We start from the raw sequence: 22,565 nt of genomic DNA on the forward strand, positions 1-22,565 counted from the left end.
GAGAACTTGCACAATTAGTGGTTGACTAAATACTTATTTGCCCCACTGTATGTCCTTCAACATACATTAAATGTTGCTGTGAGGCACATCAACTTATCTTCCCTTGCTTAACAGTGTTTTCCACTCATATACAAACTAACAAAAAAACTTGTAACACTTGCATTAATGCGTTGAGATAATTGTGCCGTCTACACATACTGATTAGCAACAGGCTAGCAGCAGATACAGTAGTTGTAGTAAATAATATTAAAGATGATCATAATTACAATCATCATCGCAATAACAATATCAAAGGCAACGAGTCGTTTTATGCGCAAGATTTTTCTAGCACAGGACACATGAAAATGCAGGGATAGGAAGAACACACCTTCCATAACACAGTGGCAACATGGCTACAAAAATACCCGGTCCTTGTGGTGGCACGAGCTTGGTTCCGCACCTGCTTTCATGAACATGTTGTCCTCCCCTGTCGTAATGATGGCAAATGAATGTTGTATTTCCAAATTGTCTTTTTTGAGGGATTTTGATGAGTAAAGTTACTCTAGCTCCTAAAACGGAAGTTGTTAGCAGACATAAGGAAGTAAAGAGGAAGTACCTCGGAAACTTGTCTATAGAGGGCACAAAATGTTGTCTCTTGGTGGGATCAGAAGAGGAGAAAGCTTTATGTAAGGCTAGCAAACATTCTTTTTGAATTGTTCTCTTTTGTTATTAAAACACCTTTGTGCAGCCAATATGAGTCAGAGAACGAGTCTTCTGATGAAGATGTACTCAGCTGTTCAACAGATCAGAAAAATTGCCACCTCCAGTGCTATAATGTTTCCGCTGTCGGAGCCAAACTGTCCAAGACAGAATTGATGCCAGCCCAAACAACTGTGGACAAGACCTGGTCTTTGGACAGCAGTCGAGGATCGCAAAAGCCACCGGTACTTGCACTGCGACTTATTCTTCCCTGGACATAATTTTATAGTTATGCTACATGTTGGTTTATTATTGTCACTATCACTAGTGTCAATGTATACTCGTTTCTAATAAGACATTGACTTCAAACTAAAAACATGATATTTATGCCTTTTTTTTTTAATGCATTCTGAAGTTTGCAGATTCCATTGCTTGTGGTTTCCATGACAGTACGCACTTTATTCAGATCAAAGAAAGGAAAGATTCTGAGAAGATAGTGGTTTCCAAAAGGTTTGTAATTCTTACACTTCGCATAAAGTGATGATGAATGATAAATTTATCCGGTTTATTGTTGTTACTATAAAAAATGCCTTGCTGGTTTTTATATGTCGCACTCGGTCTTGCAGTACTGAGGATGTTGGACAATTAGGAGCCAAACTGGAGGACCAGCCAAGTAAAGCACATACAGTGAGTGGTTGTCATGAATAGTTACACTAACATAATTGATAATTAGTTTTTGAGATTTTGTATTTAAAGTGATCCTCTGATTTAAATACATGTAGGCTCTAATAAACCACAATTGTTCTCTTGTACTAAAATATGTTGTTCGAAACACATAAAATGTTAAATCAATGGCAATATTTTATAATATTTAGTCCATATTTTGACCGTTATTTGGCACCATGGTTTGCGGGCTCGCAGTGATGACGTAATTGGTATCTTTCTAAATGTGTAGCGTGTTCAACAATTGCTTATTGCTGCCTAAACTCACGAAGTAAAATGCCACGATGTGCTGCTTTTGGATGCAATTTCCAGTCAAATGGAAAAAAGGGGAATGAAGTGAGTGGTCAAGGTGGAATTATTATTTTTAGTGAATAAATGTGCATAAGTGGAAGCTTCTCCCCCTTTTTGGTCCCTGTATGCATGTATCCTACCCACCCACGTTACAAGTGGCGCCCGAACATTTTTCCTGGATCCTCAGTCAAGTAAGGGTCCCATCGCGTCTGCAATAATGGTTTTGGATCTGTCCATTTATTTTTATTCGTCGGTCCCACAGCGGCTTTTCGGATCAGTCTATTTTGTATATCGTGGCTGCGATACTGCCTTGGGATCGGTCTAATTCCTGGATCTTCGAGTGAGTAAAAAAACACGGATTTGGATTAGTATTGCTATCTTTTTTGTTGACTATTCTTCGTGGGAGTTTTCCCCAAATCATACTAAATAATTAAAGCACTATGGCATGCTACATTGACGACAGTGACTCTGATGTGGACCTTACAACAATGTTGGAGTTCGTCAGGGAATGCGTGTTTGCGTACTGCTGAGCTCCCGAGTGAAGAGTGGTCAAGGTGGAAATATTATTTTTTGAGAATAAATGTGCATAAGTGGAAGCTTCTCCCCTTTCTGGTACTTTTATACACGTATCCTAGCTACCACGCGTTACAATGTACAAGACCTGGATTACACAAGATGTGCTCTTTGGCCTGTACTGTATGTAAAGCACACGACAGCTCTGGATGCTAACAATCTACATAATTATATTGGGAAAACGTTTGAAAATGCAATATGGTTACCTTGAATATCTGCTAATAAAACCGGAGTTCCCGAATCCCAACAGCATGCACTCTCGCTCCCAACAGGACTCTCTCGCATCACCAGTTTTGCCCAACTTTTGTCTTATCAGGTATTTGCTGCGCGCATTTTTCCCTGAATTTCGTCTTGTGAACGACCGACAGTGCTGTCTTGCTCTTCACTTTTCAGATCTGGTTCAAATAGGAAGGGTAGAACTGACGACATGTTGGGAAAGCTAACGAGTGACAAGCTGGAATTTCGGCATTCGGGGCCAGTGACGTCACGCACTGCGACGTAACAAGAATGGCGTCCTATCACTTAAAATAATTTTACAAACTTTATTAAAACAAAACCATTAAGAGGGGTTTTAATATCAAATTATTATAACTCATACTAACATTTATGTTTTAAGAATTACTTGTCTTAAAACTAGAGGATCCCTTTAATAGCCTTAAATCAGGAGGAACTACTAGTACACACAGTACTAGTAAACATATTAAGGTGCCTCAAGCCACTGTATATTTTTGCGGGTCAGGGGCACTTGCTTATATGAAGACACGGAGAATGGGATTCTGAGTGTCTATCAGCTGAACAGTTTGTGCCACACGGGAGTTTGGTGTACTTCCATTGCGAATGTTTATATTGTGTTGTTTTTTCAGAGAAAACAGGTAGACAGAAAAGGGTTTTGGGAGGAACAGAAAGAAAGGAAGAAAAGAAAAAAAAAAAACAGAAGGAATAGTGATTCAAAAAACCCCATTGTTAAATATGTATTCGTACCGAGGGGACACCATGTGGAAAGGGATACCAAGTAACCACAAGAGAGGAAGAGGGATGTTAGCGCAGATAAAAGTGTGTGGGTAAATGCACTAAAAATGTTAGTTGTGTGTAGTGGGGAACAAATCAACTATGAGTATTAATCAATCGACATCTGAGAATACCTTCAGTGCCACCTAGTCATGCCCACTCTAACATGCGTGTTAGTCATGTGGAGAGTGACAGGCAAACCAGATGTTGCCCCAGCCATTCCAGGGAGGATCAAGCTCAAAATGCCCCTAAGCCTGCAGCCAATGGAGCAGTATCCGTACCACAGCCCATCAGCACACCACACCACAGCACCAAGGGCCATGCTAAAAGAAAAGTGGGTCCCCCTACCATTCTATTGTCATGGTTGCCATTTAACCCCAACACCGTGAAGAAACAGTGTGGGAAGGGAAGTGCAGTGTGTGTATGTATTAAAATATGGCAGTAGCCCTAATGTGAACACTTACTCAAGTTTCTATCAAGACTTTCACTTGAAGTTTGGCTTTTAAAATGTTATTTATACCTTTCTTCGCATCCTGAAGCTTGCAGACTACAACGTTTGTGTTTTCCATGACAGTCAGCACTTTATTCAGATCATAGAAAGAAAGGATAGTGAGACGACTGTGCTTTCCAAAAGGTTTGTAATTCTTACTCTGAACAGAAAATGATGATACATTTATCCTGTTTATTGTTGTTTCTGTAATAATCCCTTGCTGGATTATCTCTGTCTTTCTCGCAACTGCAGTACTGAGTCTGTTGGACAATTAGTTGCCAAACTGGAGGATCTGTCAAGTAAAACACCTACAGTGAGTTGTTGTTATTAAAGCTACGCAACCATAAATTAAAATGTGTTTTACTGATGATGCACTTAATGACCTTAAAAACGGGAGGAACCATATAGAGGTAGAATCATAACAAAACTAAAAAAAAAATGTAAAAGTTTGGTTTGCAAATAAAAAATATAATCCATCCATCCATCCATCCATCCATCCATCCATCCATCCATCCATCCATCCATCCATCCATCCATCCATCCATCCATCCATCCATCCATCCATCCATCCATCCATCCATCCATCCATCCATCCATCCATCCATCCATTATCTTCTGCTTGTTCCGGGGTCGGATCGCGGGGGCAGCAGCTTTAACAGGGAAGCCCAGACCTTCCTCTCCCCAGCCACTTCAACCAGCTCCTCCGGCGGGATCCCAAGGCGTTCCCAGCTCAGCTGAGAGACATAGTCTCTCCAGCGTGTCCTGGGTCGTCCCCAGGGCCTCCCCCCGGTGGGACATGCCCGGAACACCTCTCCAGGGAGGCGTCCGGGAGGCATCCGAACCAGATGCCCGAGCCACCTCAGCTGGCTCCTCTCTACGCGGAGGAGTAGCGGCTCGACGATGAGTCCCTCCCGGATGACCGAGCTTCTCACCCTATCTCTAAGGGAGAGCCCGGACACCCTGCGGAGGAAACTCATTTTGGCCGCTTGTATCCGGGATCTTGTTCTTTCGGTCACGACCCAAAGCTCGTGACCAAAGGTGAGGGTAGGAACGTAGATCGACTGGTAAATCGAGAGCTTTGCCTTTCGGCTCAGCTCCTTCTTCACCACTACGGACAGGTGCAGCGTCCGCATTACTGCAGACGCTGCACCGATTCGCCTGTCGATCTCCTGCTGCCTCCTACCATCACTCGTGAACAAGACCCAAAGATACTTGAAAAAATATAACTTAAAAAATAATGCATTTTCTTTTGCGAATACAAAGCGTAGCCATCAAACAAGACTGGCTAAGAGTGGTTTCTTACGGTTCTGACTGCATTTGCGTGCAGATGGAAGAGCATTTGCTTGCAGACTGAAGTGCATTGTCTTGTAACTTAGCATCAAGGAAAATAAAAGCCAAAAATGTTTGCTTTTTTCCGTGATTTTCACGGGAGACGTAATGTGGGTTTACCTAACCTCAACCAAATGCCCATCGCAAATGAAGCAGACAGATATGCCTGGAATGCAATTCGGGTTTTTACGTGATCTCTTCTTGGTGGCCTTTGAATAATAAACAACGGCATCTGCTGTTATGGAAGAGAATTGATGGCACCGTAAGATGGTTTTAGACTTTGGGTTTAGATGGGTTTAGTCTTTTTCCATGTCACTGAGTTACAATAGAATGATAGTTTTCGTTTGCAGACCACACTTTTTTTTTTTTTTCGTTCTGGCATGAATCTACATCCATGGAACCATTACTAACCCACAGTACAGCCAAACACACTAAGGTGCCTGGAGTTACTGTATATATTTGATGATGAGCAACCGCTTTTATGAAGACAGTCATACATGACCGAAAGTAGAAGTAGATAGGAGGGCTCAGTTCAATTAAATGATGTGAGAAGTTTGAAAATCACTTTAGTGCACTGGGTCTTTAAATACTAAGTTGGATAGGGGTTTGTATTTTTTCCAATGCTTTTGGTTTTATATGGTGTATGTGACATACAGTATGTGTTCATAGTATATTTTTGTTTATACTTGTACTTTAGGATTCAGCAGTGGCCATCAGAGATGGAGATCTAGCGGAAGAGCTAACCGAGCTTGAGGCACAATCTCAGAGCCCTGAAACACTACAGCAGGAGGTAGACAATAAACAGTATTTGCCATCTTTCATTTTGAAACCTCCTCTTTGTAGAAGTGTGCATCATGAGAGCACAGAATCTGACACTGAATTGCTTTTTAGATTAATCAAAGCTAGTTAATTGTCATATTATTTTGTTCTTGTTGTGGTTTCAAGGTTTCAGAGAGAGACTCCAGCGATTCTGTTTTTGAGACAGAGACTAGTAGTAAAAGGTTTGTACTTCTAAATTAATTCATGAAAAACAGCAACTATCATCTTAATTGATCACAACAGGACTATCCTGGTTCATTAGGGTTTTTTGCCTCTTATCCAAGATTTGTTCAGTTATCTAGTTTATGTTAAAACATTAAGTTTATCCATCTATCCATCTTCTCTCGCTTATCCGAAGTCGAGTCATGGGGGCTGCAGCTTCAGCAGGGAGACCCAGACTCCCTCTCCCCAGCCCCTTCATCCAGCTTTCCGAGGGAATCCCAATGTTTTCCCAGGCCAGCTGGGACTCTTCCTACCGTGTCCTTGGTCGACACTCAGGTGTCCTGGTAGTGTGACTTGCCTGGAACACATCACCAGGGAGGCGTCCAGGAGGCATCTTAACTAGATGCCTGAGCCACCTCATTTGGCTCCTCTCGATACGGAGGAGCAACGGCTCTCCTAAACCCTTCTCGGATGACCGAACTTCTCACCCTATCTCTGAAAGGAGGCCGGATACTTGCAGCATAAAGTAATTTCGGCCGCTTGTATCTGAGACCTTGTTCTTTCGGTCACGACCCACAGCTCATGACGATAGGTGAGGGTAGGAATGTAGATTGACCAGTAAATAGCCACGACGGGCCGATACAGAGTCGCATCACTGCAGATGCGGCACCTGTCGATCTCCCGATCGATTCTTCTCCCAATCAGGAACAAGACCCCAAGAAACTTGCACACTTCTACTTGGGGAAGGACCTCATCCTTTACCCAGAAAGTGCTTTCCACCTTTTCCCAACTGTGGACCATGGTCTTAGATTTGGACGTACTGATTTTTATCCCAACTGCTTCGGACTCTGCTGTGAACCGCTCCAGTGAGAGTTGAAAATTGCGGTTTGATTAAGCCAACAGAACCACATTATCTACAAAAAGCAGAGTTGCAATACTAAGGCCACCAAAGCGGACTGCTTCGACGGCTTGGATGCGCCCAGATATTCTGTCCCAAAAACCTATGAGCAGAATTGGTAAAAAAGGACAGCCTTGGTGGAGTCCAACCCTTACTGGAAACCAATCCACAGATCCAACTCACTGGTGGCGATGCGGACAAAAGTCTGACACTGGTCATACAAGGACCAAACCGTCTGTATCAGAGAGTCCGGTACCCTATACTTTCAGAGCACTTCCCACAAGACTCCCTGAAGGACATGGTGACCTGCATTTGGGCAAGAGAAACGTGTTTCCATTAAGGTTTGTCATCATAAGAGGTCTGGTGAGACATGCTTGGTCTGGTCTTCCACTCAGGACCTGTTTACCATGGATGACCCTGTTATGAGCAAAGGCACCGAACAACATAGCTCCTAAGATCATTGGGACGCACAAACCCCTCCAACACGAATGTGGAATTAGGTGATGTCTCACAGACAACAATAAGTTGCGAGTAGGGATGAGAAAAGCCCTCAAAACCAGTGCATCTAGCTGTAGTTCAGAAAACAACGTGATGGACGAGACAACATTGTCATTTCTTATGTATCAAGCCTCTCTGAGAAATTCAGGTGAATTTCTAACAAAACAACATTCATATATACTTCAAATGTGGTAACAATTTGAGAAAAAAAAAACAAAGACAGCTCAACTCATAACCAGTACAAGCAAGAGTGTGTCCTAATACACTACAGGCTGAAGGCTGTGTGCGCATGCCCTCTACTGGCTAACCCGTGACCTGGAGGCAACGCAGGAGCCAACAAGTCTTCGACATCAACAATGCTACGTAGCTACTGAATTTCAAGACGATCAGCTCACAAATGCCAAAGGAGTAGGACTTCAAAATTAGTGGAGTCAATGGAATGAGAGTGATTCCACTCAAATGACTTGTTCATGGACAGAGGCCTACCTCCAATGCTTCTTAATGAAGAACATTTTTCATCAAAAAGTAACAGTACATTATACCCCTATTAGTTGTTGTGTGGCTCTAACTCTGGCATAAGCTATCCTATCTAGTCTATGATGAATCCTGCTTGAATGAGAGGCGAATTGCGTTCTAACCAGATCAGTCCAGTTACTAGTTATTTAATGGCACGAGATAGAAATTACCTGAATGAATGGCAATATTCACATTCAAAAAACAATAAGTATCGATAAAAGTAAATTAGCGAATTGCATAATTCCTTAAAATAATTATTCCTTTGTTCACTTAAGCAATCTCTGTTCCATTCTCTCCTTGTCCCACTCCTCAACGTAGCCAAGGTGAGTCAGGGAACGATTCTTCTGTTGAAGAGGTCTACAGTGACATTGTGGCTCAGGAACACATACTGTGTGATAGTACTGATGGACATTCGGAAGCCAAACACAAAGTAAAGAAGGAAGAGGAGTTTACCAGCACAACTGGGGTGAGTGGATTTTTGATGATATGAACTTCGAACAACAATGCATGGGTTTGTTTTGTTAAAGAGGATTGCATGATCACCAGAAAGCTCTATGTTATACAAAATTGTGCCATTTAAAGAGCTTAAGTTGTTTTTCCTTCAAGTGTTGAGGCCCCCTCAACGCATCAGCTACACCTTGAAATTCCGTTCAGGGTTATGACTAAGGGTGACCTTGGTGGAGTCCAACCCTCTAAGGCAGGGGGCCTCATTACGTCGACCGTAATGCTAATGTGGTTAGATCGCGGCATAAAATATCTTGTTTTTTTTTTTAAGGCCCAAAAAAGGTTTTATTATTTTTGTTGTGAAACATTACTGCTGATCTTTAAACGAATAGACATAAGCCTATCATCCATCCAATTACTTGATTGATAAACAGGGCAGCCAGTCAAATGATGTCTGAAATTTGAAACACAGTAGGTAGTCTCCTTGAAAAGTAGATCTTGAAGGAAAATATTGTGAGCAGCCCTGTTTTATGCGGACGTATCTGACTTAGTGCTGACAACCCAGACCAAACTCTTCGGTTGACACTGGTTGCACAGGGACTGAAAATCCCATATCAGGGCATCTACAGTGCCTTGCAAAAGTATTCGGCCCCCTTGAATCTTGCAACCTTTCGCCACATTTCAGGCTTCAAACATAAAGATATGAAATTTAATTTTTTTGTCAAGAATCAACAACAAGTGGGACACAATCGTGAAGTGGAACAACATTTATTGGATAATTTAAACTTTTTTAACAAATAAAAAACTGAAAAGTGGGGCGTGCAATATTATTCGGCCCCTTTACTTTCAGTGCAGCAAACTCACTCCAGAAGTTCAGTGAGGATCTCTGAATGATCCAATGTTGTCCTAAATGACCGATGATGATAAATAGAATCCAAATGTGTGTAATCAAGTCTCCGTATAAATGCACCTGCTCTGTGATATTCTCAGGGTTCTGTTTAAAGTGCAGAGAGCATTATGAAAACCAAGGAACACACCAGGCAGGTCCGAGATACTGTTGTGGAGAAGTTTAAAGCTGGATTTGGATACAAAAAGATTTCCCAAGCTTTAAACATCTCAAGGAGCACTGTGCAAGCCATCATATTGAAATGGAAGGAGCATCAGACCACTGCAAATCTACCAAGACCCGGCCGTCCTTCCAAACTTTCTTCTCAAACAAGGAGAAAACTGATCAGAGATGCAGCCAAGAGGCCCATGATCACTCTGGATGAACTGCAGAGATCTACAGCTGAGGTGGGAGAGTCCGTCCATAGGACAACAATCAGTCGTACACTGCACAAATCTGGCCTTTATGGAAGAGTGGCAAGAAGGAAACCATTTCTCAAAGATATCCATAAAAAGTCTCATTTAAAGTTTGCCACAAGCCACCTGGGAGACACACCAAACATGTGGAAGAAGGTGCTTTGGTCAGATGAAACCAAAATTGAACTTTTTGGCCACAATTCAAAACGATATGTTTGGTGTAAAAGCAACACAGCTCATCACCCTGAACACACCATCCCCACTGTCAAACATGGTGGTGGCAGCATCATGGTTTGGGCCTGCTTTTCTTCAGCAGGGACAGGGAAGATGGTTAAAATTGACGGGAAGATGGATGCAGCCAAATACAGGAACATTCTAGAAGAAAACCTGTTGGTATCTGCACAAGACCTGAGACTGGGAAGGAGATTTATCTTCCAACAGGACAATGATCCAAAACATAAAGCCAAATCTACAATGGAATGGTTCAAAAATAAACGTATCCAGGTGTTAGAATGGCCAAGTCAAAGTCCAGACCTGAATCCAATGGAGAATCTGTGGAAAGAGCTGAAGACTGCTGTTCACAAACACTCTCCATCCAACCTCACTGAGCTCGAGCTGTTTTGCAAGGAAGAATGGGCAAGAATGTCAGTCTCTCGATGTGCAAAACTGATAGAAACATACCCCAAGCGACTTGCAGCTGTAATTGGAGCAAAAGGTGGCGCTACAAAGTATTAATGCAAGGGGGCCGAATAATATTGCACGCCCCACTTTTCAGTTTTTTATTTGTTAAAAAAGTTTAAATTATCCAATAAATTTTGTTCCACTTCACGATTGTGTCCCACTTGTTGTTGATTCTTGACAAAAAATTAAAATTTTATATCTTTATGTTTGAAGCCTGAAATGTGGCGAAAGGTTGCAAGGTTCAAGGGGGCCGAATACTTTTGCAAGGCACTGAAGTGCACTATACTCACAGAGGATAACCTACCCAAGGGACACAGTTGAATGCCTTCTCCAAATCCACATTGACAATAACGACTGGTTAGGCCAAGGGTGTAGAGCTGCTCCAGTCAGTAAATGCATGCGGCCAGCTACAGTATCGCCATGAACCTGCTGAAATTTAGCCAACTGTTCACATCTGCTGACGGCCATTGCTGCGTGAGGCACCACTACACGCAGCCTGACTTATGACTGATGCTTCACCCCGTTTCCACTAAGGCTGTAGAATACAGCAGCAATGTCACAAGACAGAAGAACTCAGAATACTTTCTAGATTTACAGTATGACGTGTTTTGAATCCCTCTAACTGCTTAGGGGCAGAACTCCATTGGGCGTCAGACTACTCTAACATCACCCCCTTGCCTTCCTGGGTTTTAAATGCTTTCTATGGTGAGGTGTAAGGCATGTCAGAACAAATACATGGCTCTATGATAATTCTGTCAAGAATAGTACTTAACCTTCTCTGCCCTACAGCCGTTGGGAGAATTTCTTGGAATTTCACCATTCTGTTTGTTTGTCAGATATTCTCAACGTCCTATGCCAGTGGTCATGAATTTATCCAGTGCAAGGATTTTCTTGGGGTCTCAAAGGTAGAACTAGACAAGGACAAAAAGGAACTTATCACAACAACTGCAGTAAGTGGCTGTCTAAGATGTTTGGGGTGAAAAAGAAAAAACAAATTGTTATCATTATAAAACCAAGCACTTTTAGTGAATATGTAAATATATTCACTAGAAACCTATGATCTTGGAATCTATCCAGCTGCCTATCAATATGTGTTCGTGCTTTGATTTTGAAGGAGAGAATCACTTGCACACCCACAGGTTGCCCCCCAACCTGCCCGTGTTTCAAATGGATGCAATGCCGGGCACACAATTTCTGCAATGAAATGTTAGCTTACTGAGACAATGTTCAAACATCCGGCAATATTTTATTTCAGTCCATGGTTCGTAATTTTAACAGTTTGAATATTGAAGTGTTCATAAGTCTTGCAAATTCAAATGATGTTGTATTTTTAAAAGGGAAGTGTAACTAATAATACTTTACAGAAATGTTTGTGATTTTGCTTTGCCTTGCTTACAACTAGGTAGAGCATATACTGTATATTAACAGTATGGCATTTGGCGATATGGATAAATTATGCAGCCTTTGCATGTGATAGATTTCTATTGAAACCTGATTTTTAATTCACTTTTTTTCCTGCCCAAAAGCTGTTGACAGATTTTTTCGACTCAGATGATTCTGTTTCCGACACTGACAGTCAGACAGAGACAGATCAGGACTCTAAGAGGTTTGTATGGTTTTCTCCTCAACTATACTTGCATGTTGGTCATGGAAAATATTGCTTACAATAACCTTGAAACCAAATATCCCAGTCAATGTGGTACCTGCTGCATGTTGGGGATTTATAGGTATGATAATATAGAACTCAATTGTAAGGAACAAGTCAACCAAAGACAACCTTACTCCATGTGTAATTTAAAAAAGAGAGTCTTAAAAGAATTGCAGTCAATTTGTGTATTTGCTTATTGCATGAAATACAGTATATTTGAAGATCCTGGAAACATGTCCTCAAGCCAAGAAATATTTTCCACCTCCTGAGGACTTTTTGGGTGGTCCTAGACAAGAGATCTGGTGACATCAGCTACCCCCGTGCTTTCTGGCCTGCCTTTTCTACTATAGCCCCTTTCACATATGCCTAATCACCGTTAAAATCCCGGGATTTAAACGAGCAGAACTTGTATTGAAAGAAATTTCCTGGGTCAACTGACATGGAGATTAAACTGACTTCCCACGTGTCACAGCACGATGATGACGTAAATATCATGGTGGGCTGATCGTCACTTCCTCGTTCTTTGCAGTAAGATGAAAAGTGGTAAACAAACATCGCAATCATCAACATAGCAAGCTGGAAATAGCTCAATTAAACTGAAACCAACAAAAATTGCTATTGGATGGAAGAGCCGAGAAAAAAAGTCCATAGTCCATCTTTGGAAATGTGTGGTTTATGTTGGTCCCCATGTTAGGGTCCGCAAGTGCGGAAACAAGGTTGTACCTCAATGCAGAAAACAACGGAGGTATGCGTTCAAGAGTTTATTAAATATAAACAAAAATACACATGATCGCGGAAAATAAGACCAATAAGACAACAAAAGAAATACACTCAAATACCAGCACAACTAAGGGGAACAAATGCGGCAGAGGTGTCGAATGGCGCCCAGCAAGTTAATATCTCGGCAGCCTTCTCTTGAATCACCACATCAAAACACGATTTGACCAATATTGTGACAGCCGATGCCAACCAATAATGACAGAGAGCGCCAGTGGGCAACTGTGAAAGTCTCCAACCCACATCACTCCCGGGATGTGTCTACATGTGTGAAAGCAATGACGCGAGTAAATCCCGCGTCAACTTACACGGGAATTTACCGAGATATATTTGTGATAGGGCCTTATTTAACACTAATCGCTGTCGTTAGTTAACTTATTAGGCACAGTGGATTTATTTTGCAATCAAGCCATGTCAACAAGTGGGACTACGTCCTTCCAGATCCCTCCAACAAACTCGCTCACCCCAAATGCCTTCCCAACAAGAACCGTTCTCCCATACTCACAGTCACGAGCTACATGCCAACTGCCTGTAGGGCTGCATCAATGTCCTAGGTAGGAGGGCGTGACAAGGCTGGGACAGCTCACCAAAATTTAATTCTGTAATATTGCATTTGTCGAATAGGCAGGCAGTTCAAAGAAACATGTTTGTGTGCTAACAATTAAAAAGATAATTTCCCAAATTGTCCTCTTTCAATGGAATAACAAATTATATAAATTGTTTTTATACCGCTCCTTCCATTAGTCAAGATGAATCAACACATTCCATTGAGGGTTCTGGTTCTGAACTGGACAAGAAAAAAGCGAAGCCTATCAAGACACCAGAAGTGAGTGACTGTTAGCAGTTGGATTCATACTAAAAATAAACCCTAATCCTCAACACAATTCTGACATTTTTTTGATTTGATTTGACAATTGATTTGTAAGTTAAATGAAAACAAGCAAGAGGTGCTTTATCTGCTTTCAGCTTTAATGTGAGATTATTTGATCTACTGTACATACATCTGAATTGGGTGATTTGTGTTTCAATTCCAACAGTTTGTCTCATGCCAAACGGAACAATTTAAAAATCATCAAACCTTCACATTTTAATACAGTGTCACCTCTATTCACGAAATTTATTAGTTCTGGAAGTAGTTTAGGAAAGTGAAAATTCCACAAATAGATATATATACATAATTTTTTCATAAAGCATGAAAATGCATCGAAACGTAACAAAACATGTTACAATTAGGTTATTGCACATTGTGCATAATGTAATAAACAAATAAAGAGTAAAAGTTAATACTGTGCCGTTAGGATAATTTAATCATGGCTATGAACAATTTTCTTGTATCAGCTACTCTGTAGACATAGATGGCAGGTTTATTGACACTTTAAAAGGGTGAAAGCAGACAACACAATTACAAAGTGTACAATATATAAAATTACAAATGTACTGCCCTCTCTGTAGCAAACTAAATCTAAACATGTGAATGAACAATTAGCAGTGCCTGAGACACTATTTTGCTGAACCTCTAACTCGCGGGTAATTAGCATAACACAAAGTCAAATGCTAAGCGGATCTGTCTCACGCTTATGCACCAACGCACACACAGTTTGCATATCAAAATTGCTAAACACATTCAAGCAATACATGCAACCTCAAATTTTAAGACAATGTGGTCCCAGAGACGGCACGAACTGACTGATTCCTCAGCGAACAACGGCACTTCTGTGCTACGGTTTCTTTAAAATAAATTGTGGGTTAGCTGCAACAAATTTAGGCGTCCACCAGGGTTGAAATTGGCTAGAATTTCTTGCCGGAACTCCCTTACATGAAGGTTGGCACGAGGCCCTTTTTTTGGTGGTGGTGGTGGTGGTGGTGGTGGGGGGGGGTTTAAACCTCATAAAACAACCGAAATGCAAAAACTGCTTTTGGAACAGTTATGAATACAACAATAAATCACAACAGGTTTCACACAGCACGTCTGCCTCACATTTCTGAGATGAAGGGTTCAATCAAAGGCGCTGGCCTTCCTGTGTGGTGTTTTTATATTCTTCCCACGCATGCGCAGGTTTTATCCGGGTACTCCGCTCCCCCCCCCCCACGTCCAAATATCATGCATGAAAGGGTGTTCGAACACTCTAAATTTTCCCTAGGTATGAGTGTGTGCATGAATGGTAGTTGGTCTCCTTGTGCCCTGTGATTGGCTGGCAACCGATTTGGAGTGTACCCCGCCTACTGCTCATAGTTAGCTGGGGCTGGCTCCAGCACCCCGTGACCCTTGTGAGGATAAGCGACTTGGAAAATGAATGAATGAAAGGTTTCACATGCATTAGGCTACTGCATAACACTGAAACAGGGCATAAATGAGATTTCCATTTAAAATTGCATTTTTTTCCTATCATTTACAAAATTCCATTTAAAATTCCATCTAATTTCTATTTTCCCTCAATACCTCAAATCTAAATGCAAAACCTTTATTTTAACAATTCAAGAACGTAGGATGTACATTAAAACAGATGATAAGGTAAAGATTGACTTTTTTTTATAATAATAAAGATATGAGTAACATAAAATAACAAAAAATAAGTACAAATGACTTACATTATGCACAGTGAAATGGAATATATTTTGAAGATAAAGCAAACATTGGCTTTTTTTTAATTATAAGGAAAAAATTCACCTTACATAAATGAACAAAAATAAGTCCAAAATGCAGATTAACATAGATGTTCTGAGCCTCTCAAATAAAATGAAATAAAATGAACCTTATCAACTCTTTCCTTTTTCTTAAAGATCTGATCAATTTTCTCTTGTCTTGCTCTTTTAATTCAACAAGCTTATTTTTTCCCTCTATTTGTTGTTAAAATAAATATTTTTTTTTTAAAAATAGCAAACTATCCATGCTGATCACATGTCAGTATGTCAGCCAGTTGAACGGATAGCAGAATCCAGTTTTTTTTTTTTTTCCCTGCCTGCATGTACTCAGCAACGCGACTTGTCAGATACAGAGAGACACGGGGGAGAACAACGTAGAATAAATAAATGGATAGTAAATATAGGTGGAAATGGATTACGCTACACAAGCACTTTATTAGGCTTGTTGTTAACACTTGTGTATGTAAATCTGACGTTAGTAAATTGTTCTTTTTGGAGATGTTTGTGTGGTAGCGGGGCAGGTTTTTTTTAAACATGGAGTTTTGACGGTTGTCATCATATTTTCGGGATCAAAGAACTGTAGTTCCAGCCCGTTCCAGCCCACTTTCACCCCTGATGTCCACTAAATGGCACTAATAAGACATGAACACAATAAAAAACCAGGTACACACCCCAACAAACCTTAATGCATTACAGAACAAATATTCTCCCGTAAAGCTGTCAGAACACAAGGGGCGAAGGGGACACTTGACATACACATACTGTACAATAGAGGTCCCTCTTAACCAATTGGATGCCAGGAAGATGCTAGGCAATAGCCAATAGCAGAGTAGCTATAAGTATGTTAAGTCCACTAAACTCTGGGAGCTGCGAGTAGCAGCCCATACTGTATTTTTGCCTTTCGTATCCTGAAATTTCATTTGTAACGAAATGCAATATTTGCCCACTGAGGCGTGTCTTAACCTGAAAATTCCTTATATACAGCAGTGTGGGGCACGTTACTTTAAAAAAGTAATTAGTTATAGTTACTCACTACTTCTTCCTAAAAGTTACTGAGTTAGTAACTGAATTACTCTGTAGTAAAAGTAACTAGTTACCAGGGAAAGTAACTATTTCCGTTAGTTTAAAAAGAAGTTCTTGTATGTCAAAGAATTTGAAATTTTCTGAGCAGTATTCAAGTCAGTTGAATAGAGAAGAACAGACAGGTAGTTTTGTTATAGAACCTTGTAATATTTATTGCACCTCACATGCAACAGATTTATCCTACACTTGAAGTGCAACAAAAATAAACAAATTTGAATTGCTTACCACAGATGTCGACAAAAGCTTTGCCCCGGCACATAAATTACACTTTACATGCACGTTCTTTCCTTCAATTTCAACCAACTTGAAATAGTGTTTATACCTCCACCTCGTAAAGGACAAATTTTCCTCTGAATGCTCTGCCATCATATGCCTCTGCATCTGATTTGCGTGTGTGTGTTTGCCAAACACCAGCTCTGAAGTACGTGTGCTATTAGGCTCGAGCGTTTACGTCACAGAATGGGGGATCACGTGAGATTTGACAACAACGCAGCCATATTGGAAGCAGGTCTGGCTCGCGGGACATTAAACTTTAACTTGCCAGTTCGATAAAGAGACAAACTCGTTACTAAGGCAAAGAAGAGATATGTGATCAAACTTAAGGATGTGAACAATGTTGGAGTAAATTTCAACAATGTTGAAATGGAGTAAAGATGTCGACGGGCTTCCACAATTACGCGAAATGGACATTCTGCTGTATTTATTGTTTGGTGTATGTTACTAAACTAATCAGCAATTCCGAAATTACAAATCGCTGCAAAGCTACGAACAGTTTTGCTGAGGATGGGTGCAGGACCTGCACATTATGACCGTATCAAACGGCAGCTCCATCGTTCTTGCAAAGGTAGGCTATGTGTGTTTACTATTTTCATTGCCATGAACCTGAATGCACCTCAAGTCTTGAATGACAAATAAACAGAGCAGAGTAGACTTGCTACGGCTGGTAGTTTCTTCAATTTATTTAAAGTAAGTAACGCACCGCTTTTGACTGTCAGTAACGGTAACGGCGTTGTAACGGCGGAGAAAATAGTTAGATTACCCTGTTATTGAAAAAATAACGCCGCTATGTAACAGCATTATTTATAACGGCGTTATTCCCAACACTGATGTACAGACATCCGTAAGTAGAGGTAGCACTGTACTTGGTTGCTAATCCTGAAAGTCTGCATTTAAAGCACGTCTTGGTCTTTTCATTTCAAATCCTTTGTTTTTAGAAACAAAAACATAAGCACCGTGGCAATGCCAATGATTGCAAAAACAAAATAAATTGACATTAATTGAAGACCTCATTTTACCAAGTCCCAATCTTGGTTAGTTATCAAACATATGACCCGTCAGTGCATGACAGGGTGCTTGATGCCAGCATAGGTAAAGCATGCACACTCCACATAGGAAGCTCCAAGGGCTAGCCAACAATTTACTGTTTAGTTTGCTTTATGAAACCACATTATGTAAATCATACTATGTTCCCTTGGCCACAGGTTTTGAAAGAGCCGTTATTGGGACAGGAGAGAATAATTCACGATAAGCTGAGCAAAGAACACAACCAAAAAGACAACCTTTATATAGAAGAATGCCTAGTTAGGCAGACTGGAATGAGATTAGTTTCGTATGAGGAGAAACTGAGTAGGGAGGAAGAGGAGGAAGCAAGGAAATTATTAAAGGAGAAGGAGAAAAGTCTACAGCTCCGACTGGAAGCTCTGAAAAAGAAGGAAGAGGAGATGCAGCGGTTTGAAAGGGAGCTGGATAAAAAAATGATTCTCCAGAAAAAGAAACTCTGTATGGATGCGGATCAATTAACGAAGAAAAAAGAGTTGCGTACACTCTTCAGTCAGGAGGAGCTCATGAGAATGCATCAACACCGGGACAGGTTGAGCAAGGAGAAAGAGAAAGAAATGGAGCAACTGAGGAGGGAGGAGATGCGTATACAGCGACAAAAGGAGATCAGGAGAGAACAAGAGGAGGCATTGCAATTAATGAGGGAGAAGGAGACAAGAAATCAGATTTCCCAGGGAGGACTGATGAGAAAGAAAGAAGCGGAGCAGTTCAATAAGAAGATGGAAATGAAAATACCCCTCTGTATAGAGCAGTTGCGCAAAGCACAGGAAGAGGAATTTGAACATTTGAGGGTTGATCGGAAGATAAAAAATTATTGTCAAAAGGAGGAGCTGATGAAAGAAGAAATGGACGAATATTTGCGTTTGAAGAGGGAGAAAGAGACAAGAATCTGTCGACGAAAAGTCGAACTGAGGAGAGAGGAAGAGGAAGAGGCACAGCAACTGAAGCAAGAGAAAGAAAAGAGACTTCGTCTCCGTCGGGAAGAGTTAAAGAAAGGTGAGGAGGAGGAAGAGGAATGGTTAAAGAGGGAAATGTATAACATAAAATGTTTCCTCCAGGAGGAGCTTAATAGGGCTCGAAAGGAGACAGAGCGATACTTGAAAGAAAGGCAGATAAGAATGCAATCCTGCCTGCAGGAGCTCAGGAGAGAAGAAGAGGAGGAGGCAGAGCAGATGGAGAGAGAGAAGGCAATAAGAATCCGCAAACAAAGAGAGGCGCTGATGAAGGAGGAAGAGGATCAGATAGCGCAACTAAAGAAGGAGATTGAGCAAAGAATCTGCCACTGCTTTGAAAAGCTGAGGCGAGAGGAAGCGGAGGAAGCGGAACAACTGAGGCATAACAAGGAGATGAGAATCCAGAACCACCTGAATGAGCTCCAGAGAGAGGAGGAGGAAGAGGCAAATATTTTGAGAAAGGACAAGCATGCTAGATGTATTCTCTGCCAGGAACAACATACGAGAGAGAAGGAGGAACAAGAGGAAGAGTTTCAAAAATACATTGAAAGTTGCAAGCGTCAACTTGAGGAGGAGCTTCGCAGGGAGGAAGAGGAGGTTGAGAACATTAAGAGGGAAAAGGCGATGAGAAAACAATTACGCCAACAAGAAGAACGCAAGACACTTGAAAAGGAAAAAGAGAAATTGGAGAGGGAACGAAGACTACAGATGCAGCAGGAGGAGCTGAGGAGAGAAGAGGTGAATGAGCAGTTAATGAGGAAAGAGGAATTGAGAAAGTCTCTCTTGATTGATGAACTGAACAGAGAGGCGGAGGAGGTGGCGTGGCTTAAGAGGAGCAAAGAGGTGAGAATCAGGCTTTATGAGGAAGGACTGAGGAGAGAGGAAGAAGATGAGATAGAATCTTTGAAGAAAGAGCAAATGGCACGAATGAGTCTTCACCAGGAGGCACTTAGAAGAGAAGAAGAAAACGAAATGGAGCAGTTACAGAGGGACAGACAGAAAAGAATGCATGTCTGCCGAGAACAACTGAGAAGAGAAGGGAATGAATTGGAAAAACTAAGGAGGGAAAAGATAAAAACAGAACAGAACCTACTGAAAGGACTACGTGAAGAAGAAATTGAGCAACTAAAAAGGGAAAATGCCATGGAAAAAAATCTCCAGGGTGTGAGCAATGAGGGAAAGGAAACAGCGCGATTGCAAGGGGAAAGGAAGAGAGAAAGGAAAACATCATTGCTTTGCCAGGAGTCTAGCACAGAAGAAAAGGATGGACTGTTTTTGAGGGAGAAGAAAAAAACAATCCTTTATGAAGAGGAACTGAAAAGTGAGGACGAGGAACATTGGTTGAAAGAGGAAATCCGAATGTTGCTCCGTAAAATGGAAAAAGATCACAAAGAAAAAATGGAGAATAAAAGAATGTCATGGCTCTGCCAGGAGTGTAGCACGGAGGAAGAATCTGAAGGGCTGGAAAGTGAAGAAAAGTCAACACCCAAAGAGAAGAACCTAAAGAGCAGGGAGAAGGAGGTAGAGCATTTAACAAAGATTGAAACTCCTCTCCAATTGGAGCTAAGGAAATCAAAAGATGAGGAAAAGGTGTACGTTTCAAAGGGACAAAAGCAGAAAAGAAGGTCCGTTTGCATTGAAGAACTGAAGAGTGATGAAATGGTAAAAGTTGAACAATTACAGAGAGAAAAGAAGATAAGGATGCACAAATATGAAGAGGAGCTTAAAAGAGAAGAAGAAATTGAGGCGGGCAATTTAAAGAGAGCAAAGGAGCAAAGAATACGTGCCCTCCAGGAAGAGCTGATGGTAGAGGAAATGGAGCAGTCAGAACAGTTAAAGAGAGAGCAACAGATGAGAATTGGTCCCCGCAGTACAGAGCTGCAGAAGGATGAGGGTCAGCAGTTGAAATGGGAAAATGAAGAATTGAAGCGAGAGGAAGATGAGGAAGCAGAACAGTTAGAGATCGAAAAGGAAAGTAGAATGTCATGTCTTCAGGATGAGCTGAAGAGAGGGACAGAGGAGTTGATTGACAAATTTAAGGCTGAGAAGCAGAAGAGAATGCGTCTTCGACAAATAGATCTGTGGGGAGAAGAGGAGGAGAGAAAACTGAAGGCTGAGTACAAGTATAGGCTGAGGTAGGAAGATTATTCATTGTCATCCTTATTTATCCATGAAAGGCAATCACTATACGTACAAATATGAAACAGCTAAAGGAAGCCGCTTTATCTATTTCAGTGCCGATTATTTTCCAATATGATTGCAAATAAATTACAGGCATTTTGACTGATCTTGATCAGTTGTAGTTTAACAGTGTCAAAATATTTGTCAAAAATGATTATTAATCTATGATTGACTCAAATAATACACACAGATGTAAAATATGTGTTATAAACAGAGGTGGGTAGTAACGCATTACATTTACTTGAGTAACTTTCGTAGAAAAATGTACTTCTAAGAGTAGTTTTACAACGCCGTACTTTCTACTTTTATCGAGTAGATTTGTGAAGAAGGAACGCTACTCTTACTCCGCTACTTTGGGATGCACTATGGCCGCTGTTTTTTTCTTTCTTTGACTTTATTTTTGCTAGCACACCCCCTTTTGCCTTCAGAACTGCCTCAATTCTTCGTGGCATAGATTCAACCAGGTGCTGGAAGCATTCCTCAGAGAGTTTGGTCCATATTGACATAATGGCATCACACAGTTGGTACAGATTTGTCGGCTGCACATCCATGATGCGAATCTCCCGTTCCACCACATCCCAAAGATGCTCTATTGGATTGAGATCAGGTGACTGTGGAGGCCATTTGAGTACAGTCAACTCATTGTCATGTTCAAGAAACCAGTCAGATGATTCCAGCTTTATGACATGGCGCATTATCCTGCTGAAAGTAGCCATCAGAAGTTGGGTACATTGTGGTCATACAGGGGTGGACATGGTCAGCAACAATACTCAGGTAGGCTGTGGCATTCCAACGATGCTCAATTGGTACCAAGGGGCCCAAAGAGTGCCAAGAAAATATTCCCCATACCATTACACCACCACCAGCCTGAACCGTTGATACAAGGCAGGATGGCTCCATGGTTTCATGTTGTTGATGCCAAATTCTGACCCTACCATCCGAATGTCGCAGCAGAAATCGAGACTCATCAGACCAGGCAACGTTTTTCCAATCTTCTATTGTCCAATTTAGATGAGCTTGTGCAAATTGTAGCCTTAGTTTCCTGTTCTTAGCTGAAAGGAGTGGCACCCGGCGTGGTCTTCTGCTGCTGTAGCCCATCTGCCTCAAAGTTCGATGTACTGTGCATTCAGAGATGCTCTTCTGCCTACCTCGGTTGTAACGGGTGGTTATTTGAGTCACTGCTGCCTTTCTATCAGCTCGAACCAGCCTGGCCATTCTCCTCTAACCTCTGGCATCAACAAGGCATTTCCGCCCACAGAACTGCCGCTCACTGGATATTTTTTCTTTTTCGGACCATTCTCTGTAAACCCTAGAGATGGTTGTGCGTGAAAATCCCAGTAGATCAGCAGTTTCTGAAATACTCAGACCAGCCCTTCTGGCACCAACAACCATGCCATGTTCAAAGTCACTTAAATCACCTTTCTTCCCCATACTGATGCTCAGTTTGAACTGCAGGAGATTGTCTTAAACCATGTCTACATGCCTAAATGCACTGAATTGCCGCCATGTGATTGGCTGATTAGAAATTAA

The 22,565-nt window shown here is 41.3% G+C and overlaps 1 protein-coding gene across 1 annotated transcript in view; it reads left to right on the top strand.

Moving 5' to 3' along the window:
* LOC130917081 (trichohyalin-like) overlaps positions 1–22,565 on the top strand; it is a 146,365-nt gene that overhangs the window by 113,810 nt on the left and 9,990 nt on the right. The window contains exons 9-20 of the mRNA XM_057838167.1: positions 728–923; positions 1,094–1,188; positions 1,305–1,365; positions 3,813–3,907; positions 4,016–4,076; positions 5,790–5,882; positions 6,038–6,093; positions 8,304–8,451; positions 11,249–11,362; positions 11,939–12,018; positions 13,582–13,663; positions 18,045–20,989. Of these exons, the coding sequence (XP_057694150.1) occupies positions 728–923; positions 1,094–1,188; positions 1,305–1,365; positions 3,813–3,907; positions 4,016–4,076; positions 5,790–5,882; positions 6,038–6,093; positions 8,304–8,451; positions 11,249–11,362; positions 11,939–12,018; positions 13,582–13,663; positions 18,045–20,989 (4,026 nt within the window). The remainder of the gene's footprint in view (positions 1–727; positions 924–1,093; positions 1,189–1,304; positions 1,366–3,812; positions 3,908–4,015; positions 4,077–5,789; positions 5,883–6,037; positions 6,094–8,303; positions 8,452–11,248; positions 11,363–11,938; positions 12,019–13,581; positions 13,664–18,044; positions 20,990–22,565) is intronic.

The sequence above is a fragment of the Corythoichthys intestinalis genome, chromosome 6 (assembly GCF_030265065.1).
Source record: "Corythoichthys intestinalis isolate RoL2023-P3 chromosome 6, ASM3026506v1, whole genome shotgun sequence".
NCBI lineage: Eukaryota > Metazoa > Chordata > Actinopteri > Syngnathiformes > Syngnathidae > Corythoichthys > Corythoichthys intestinalis.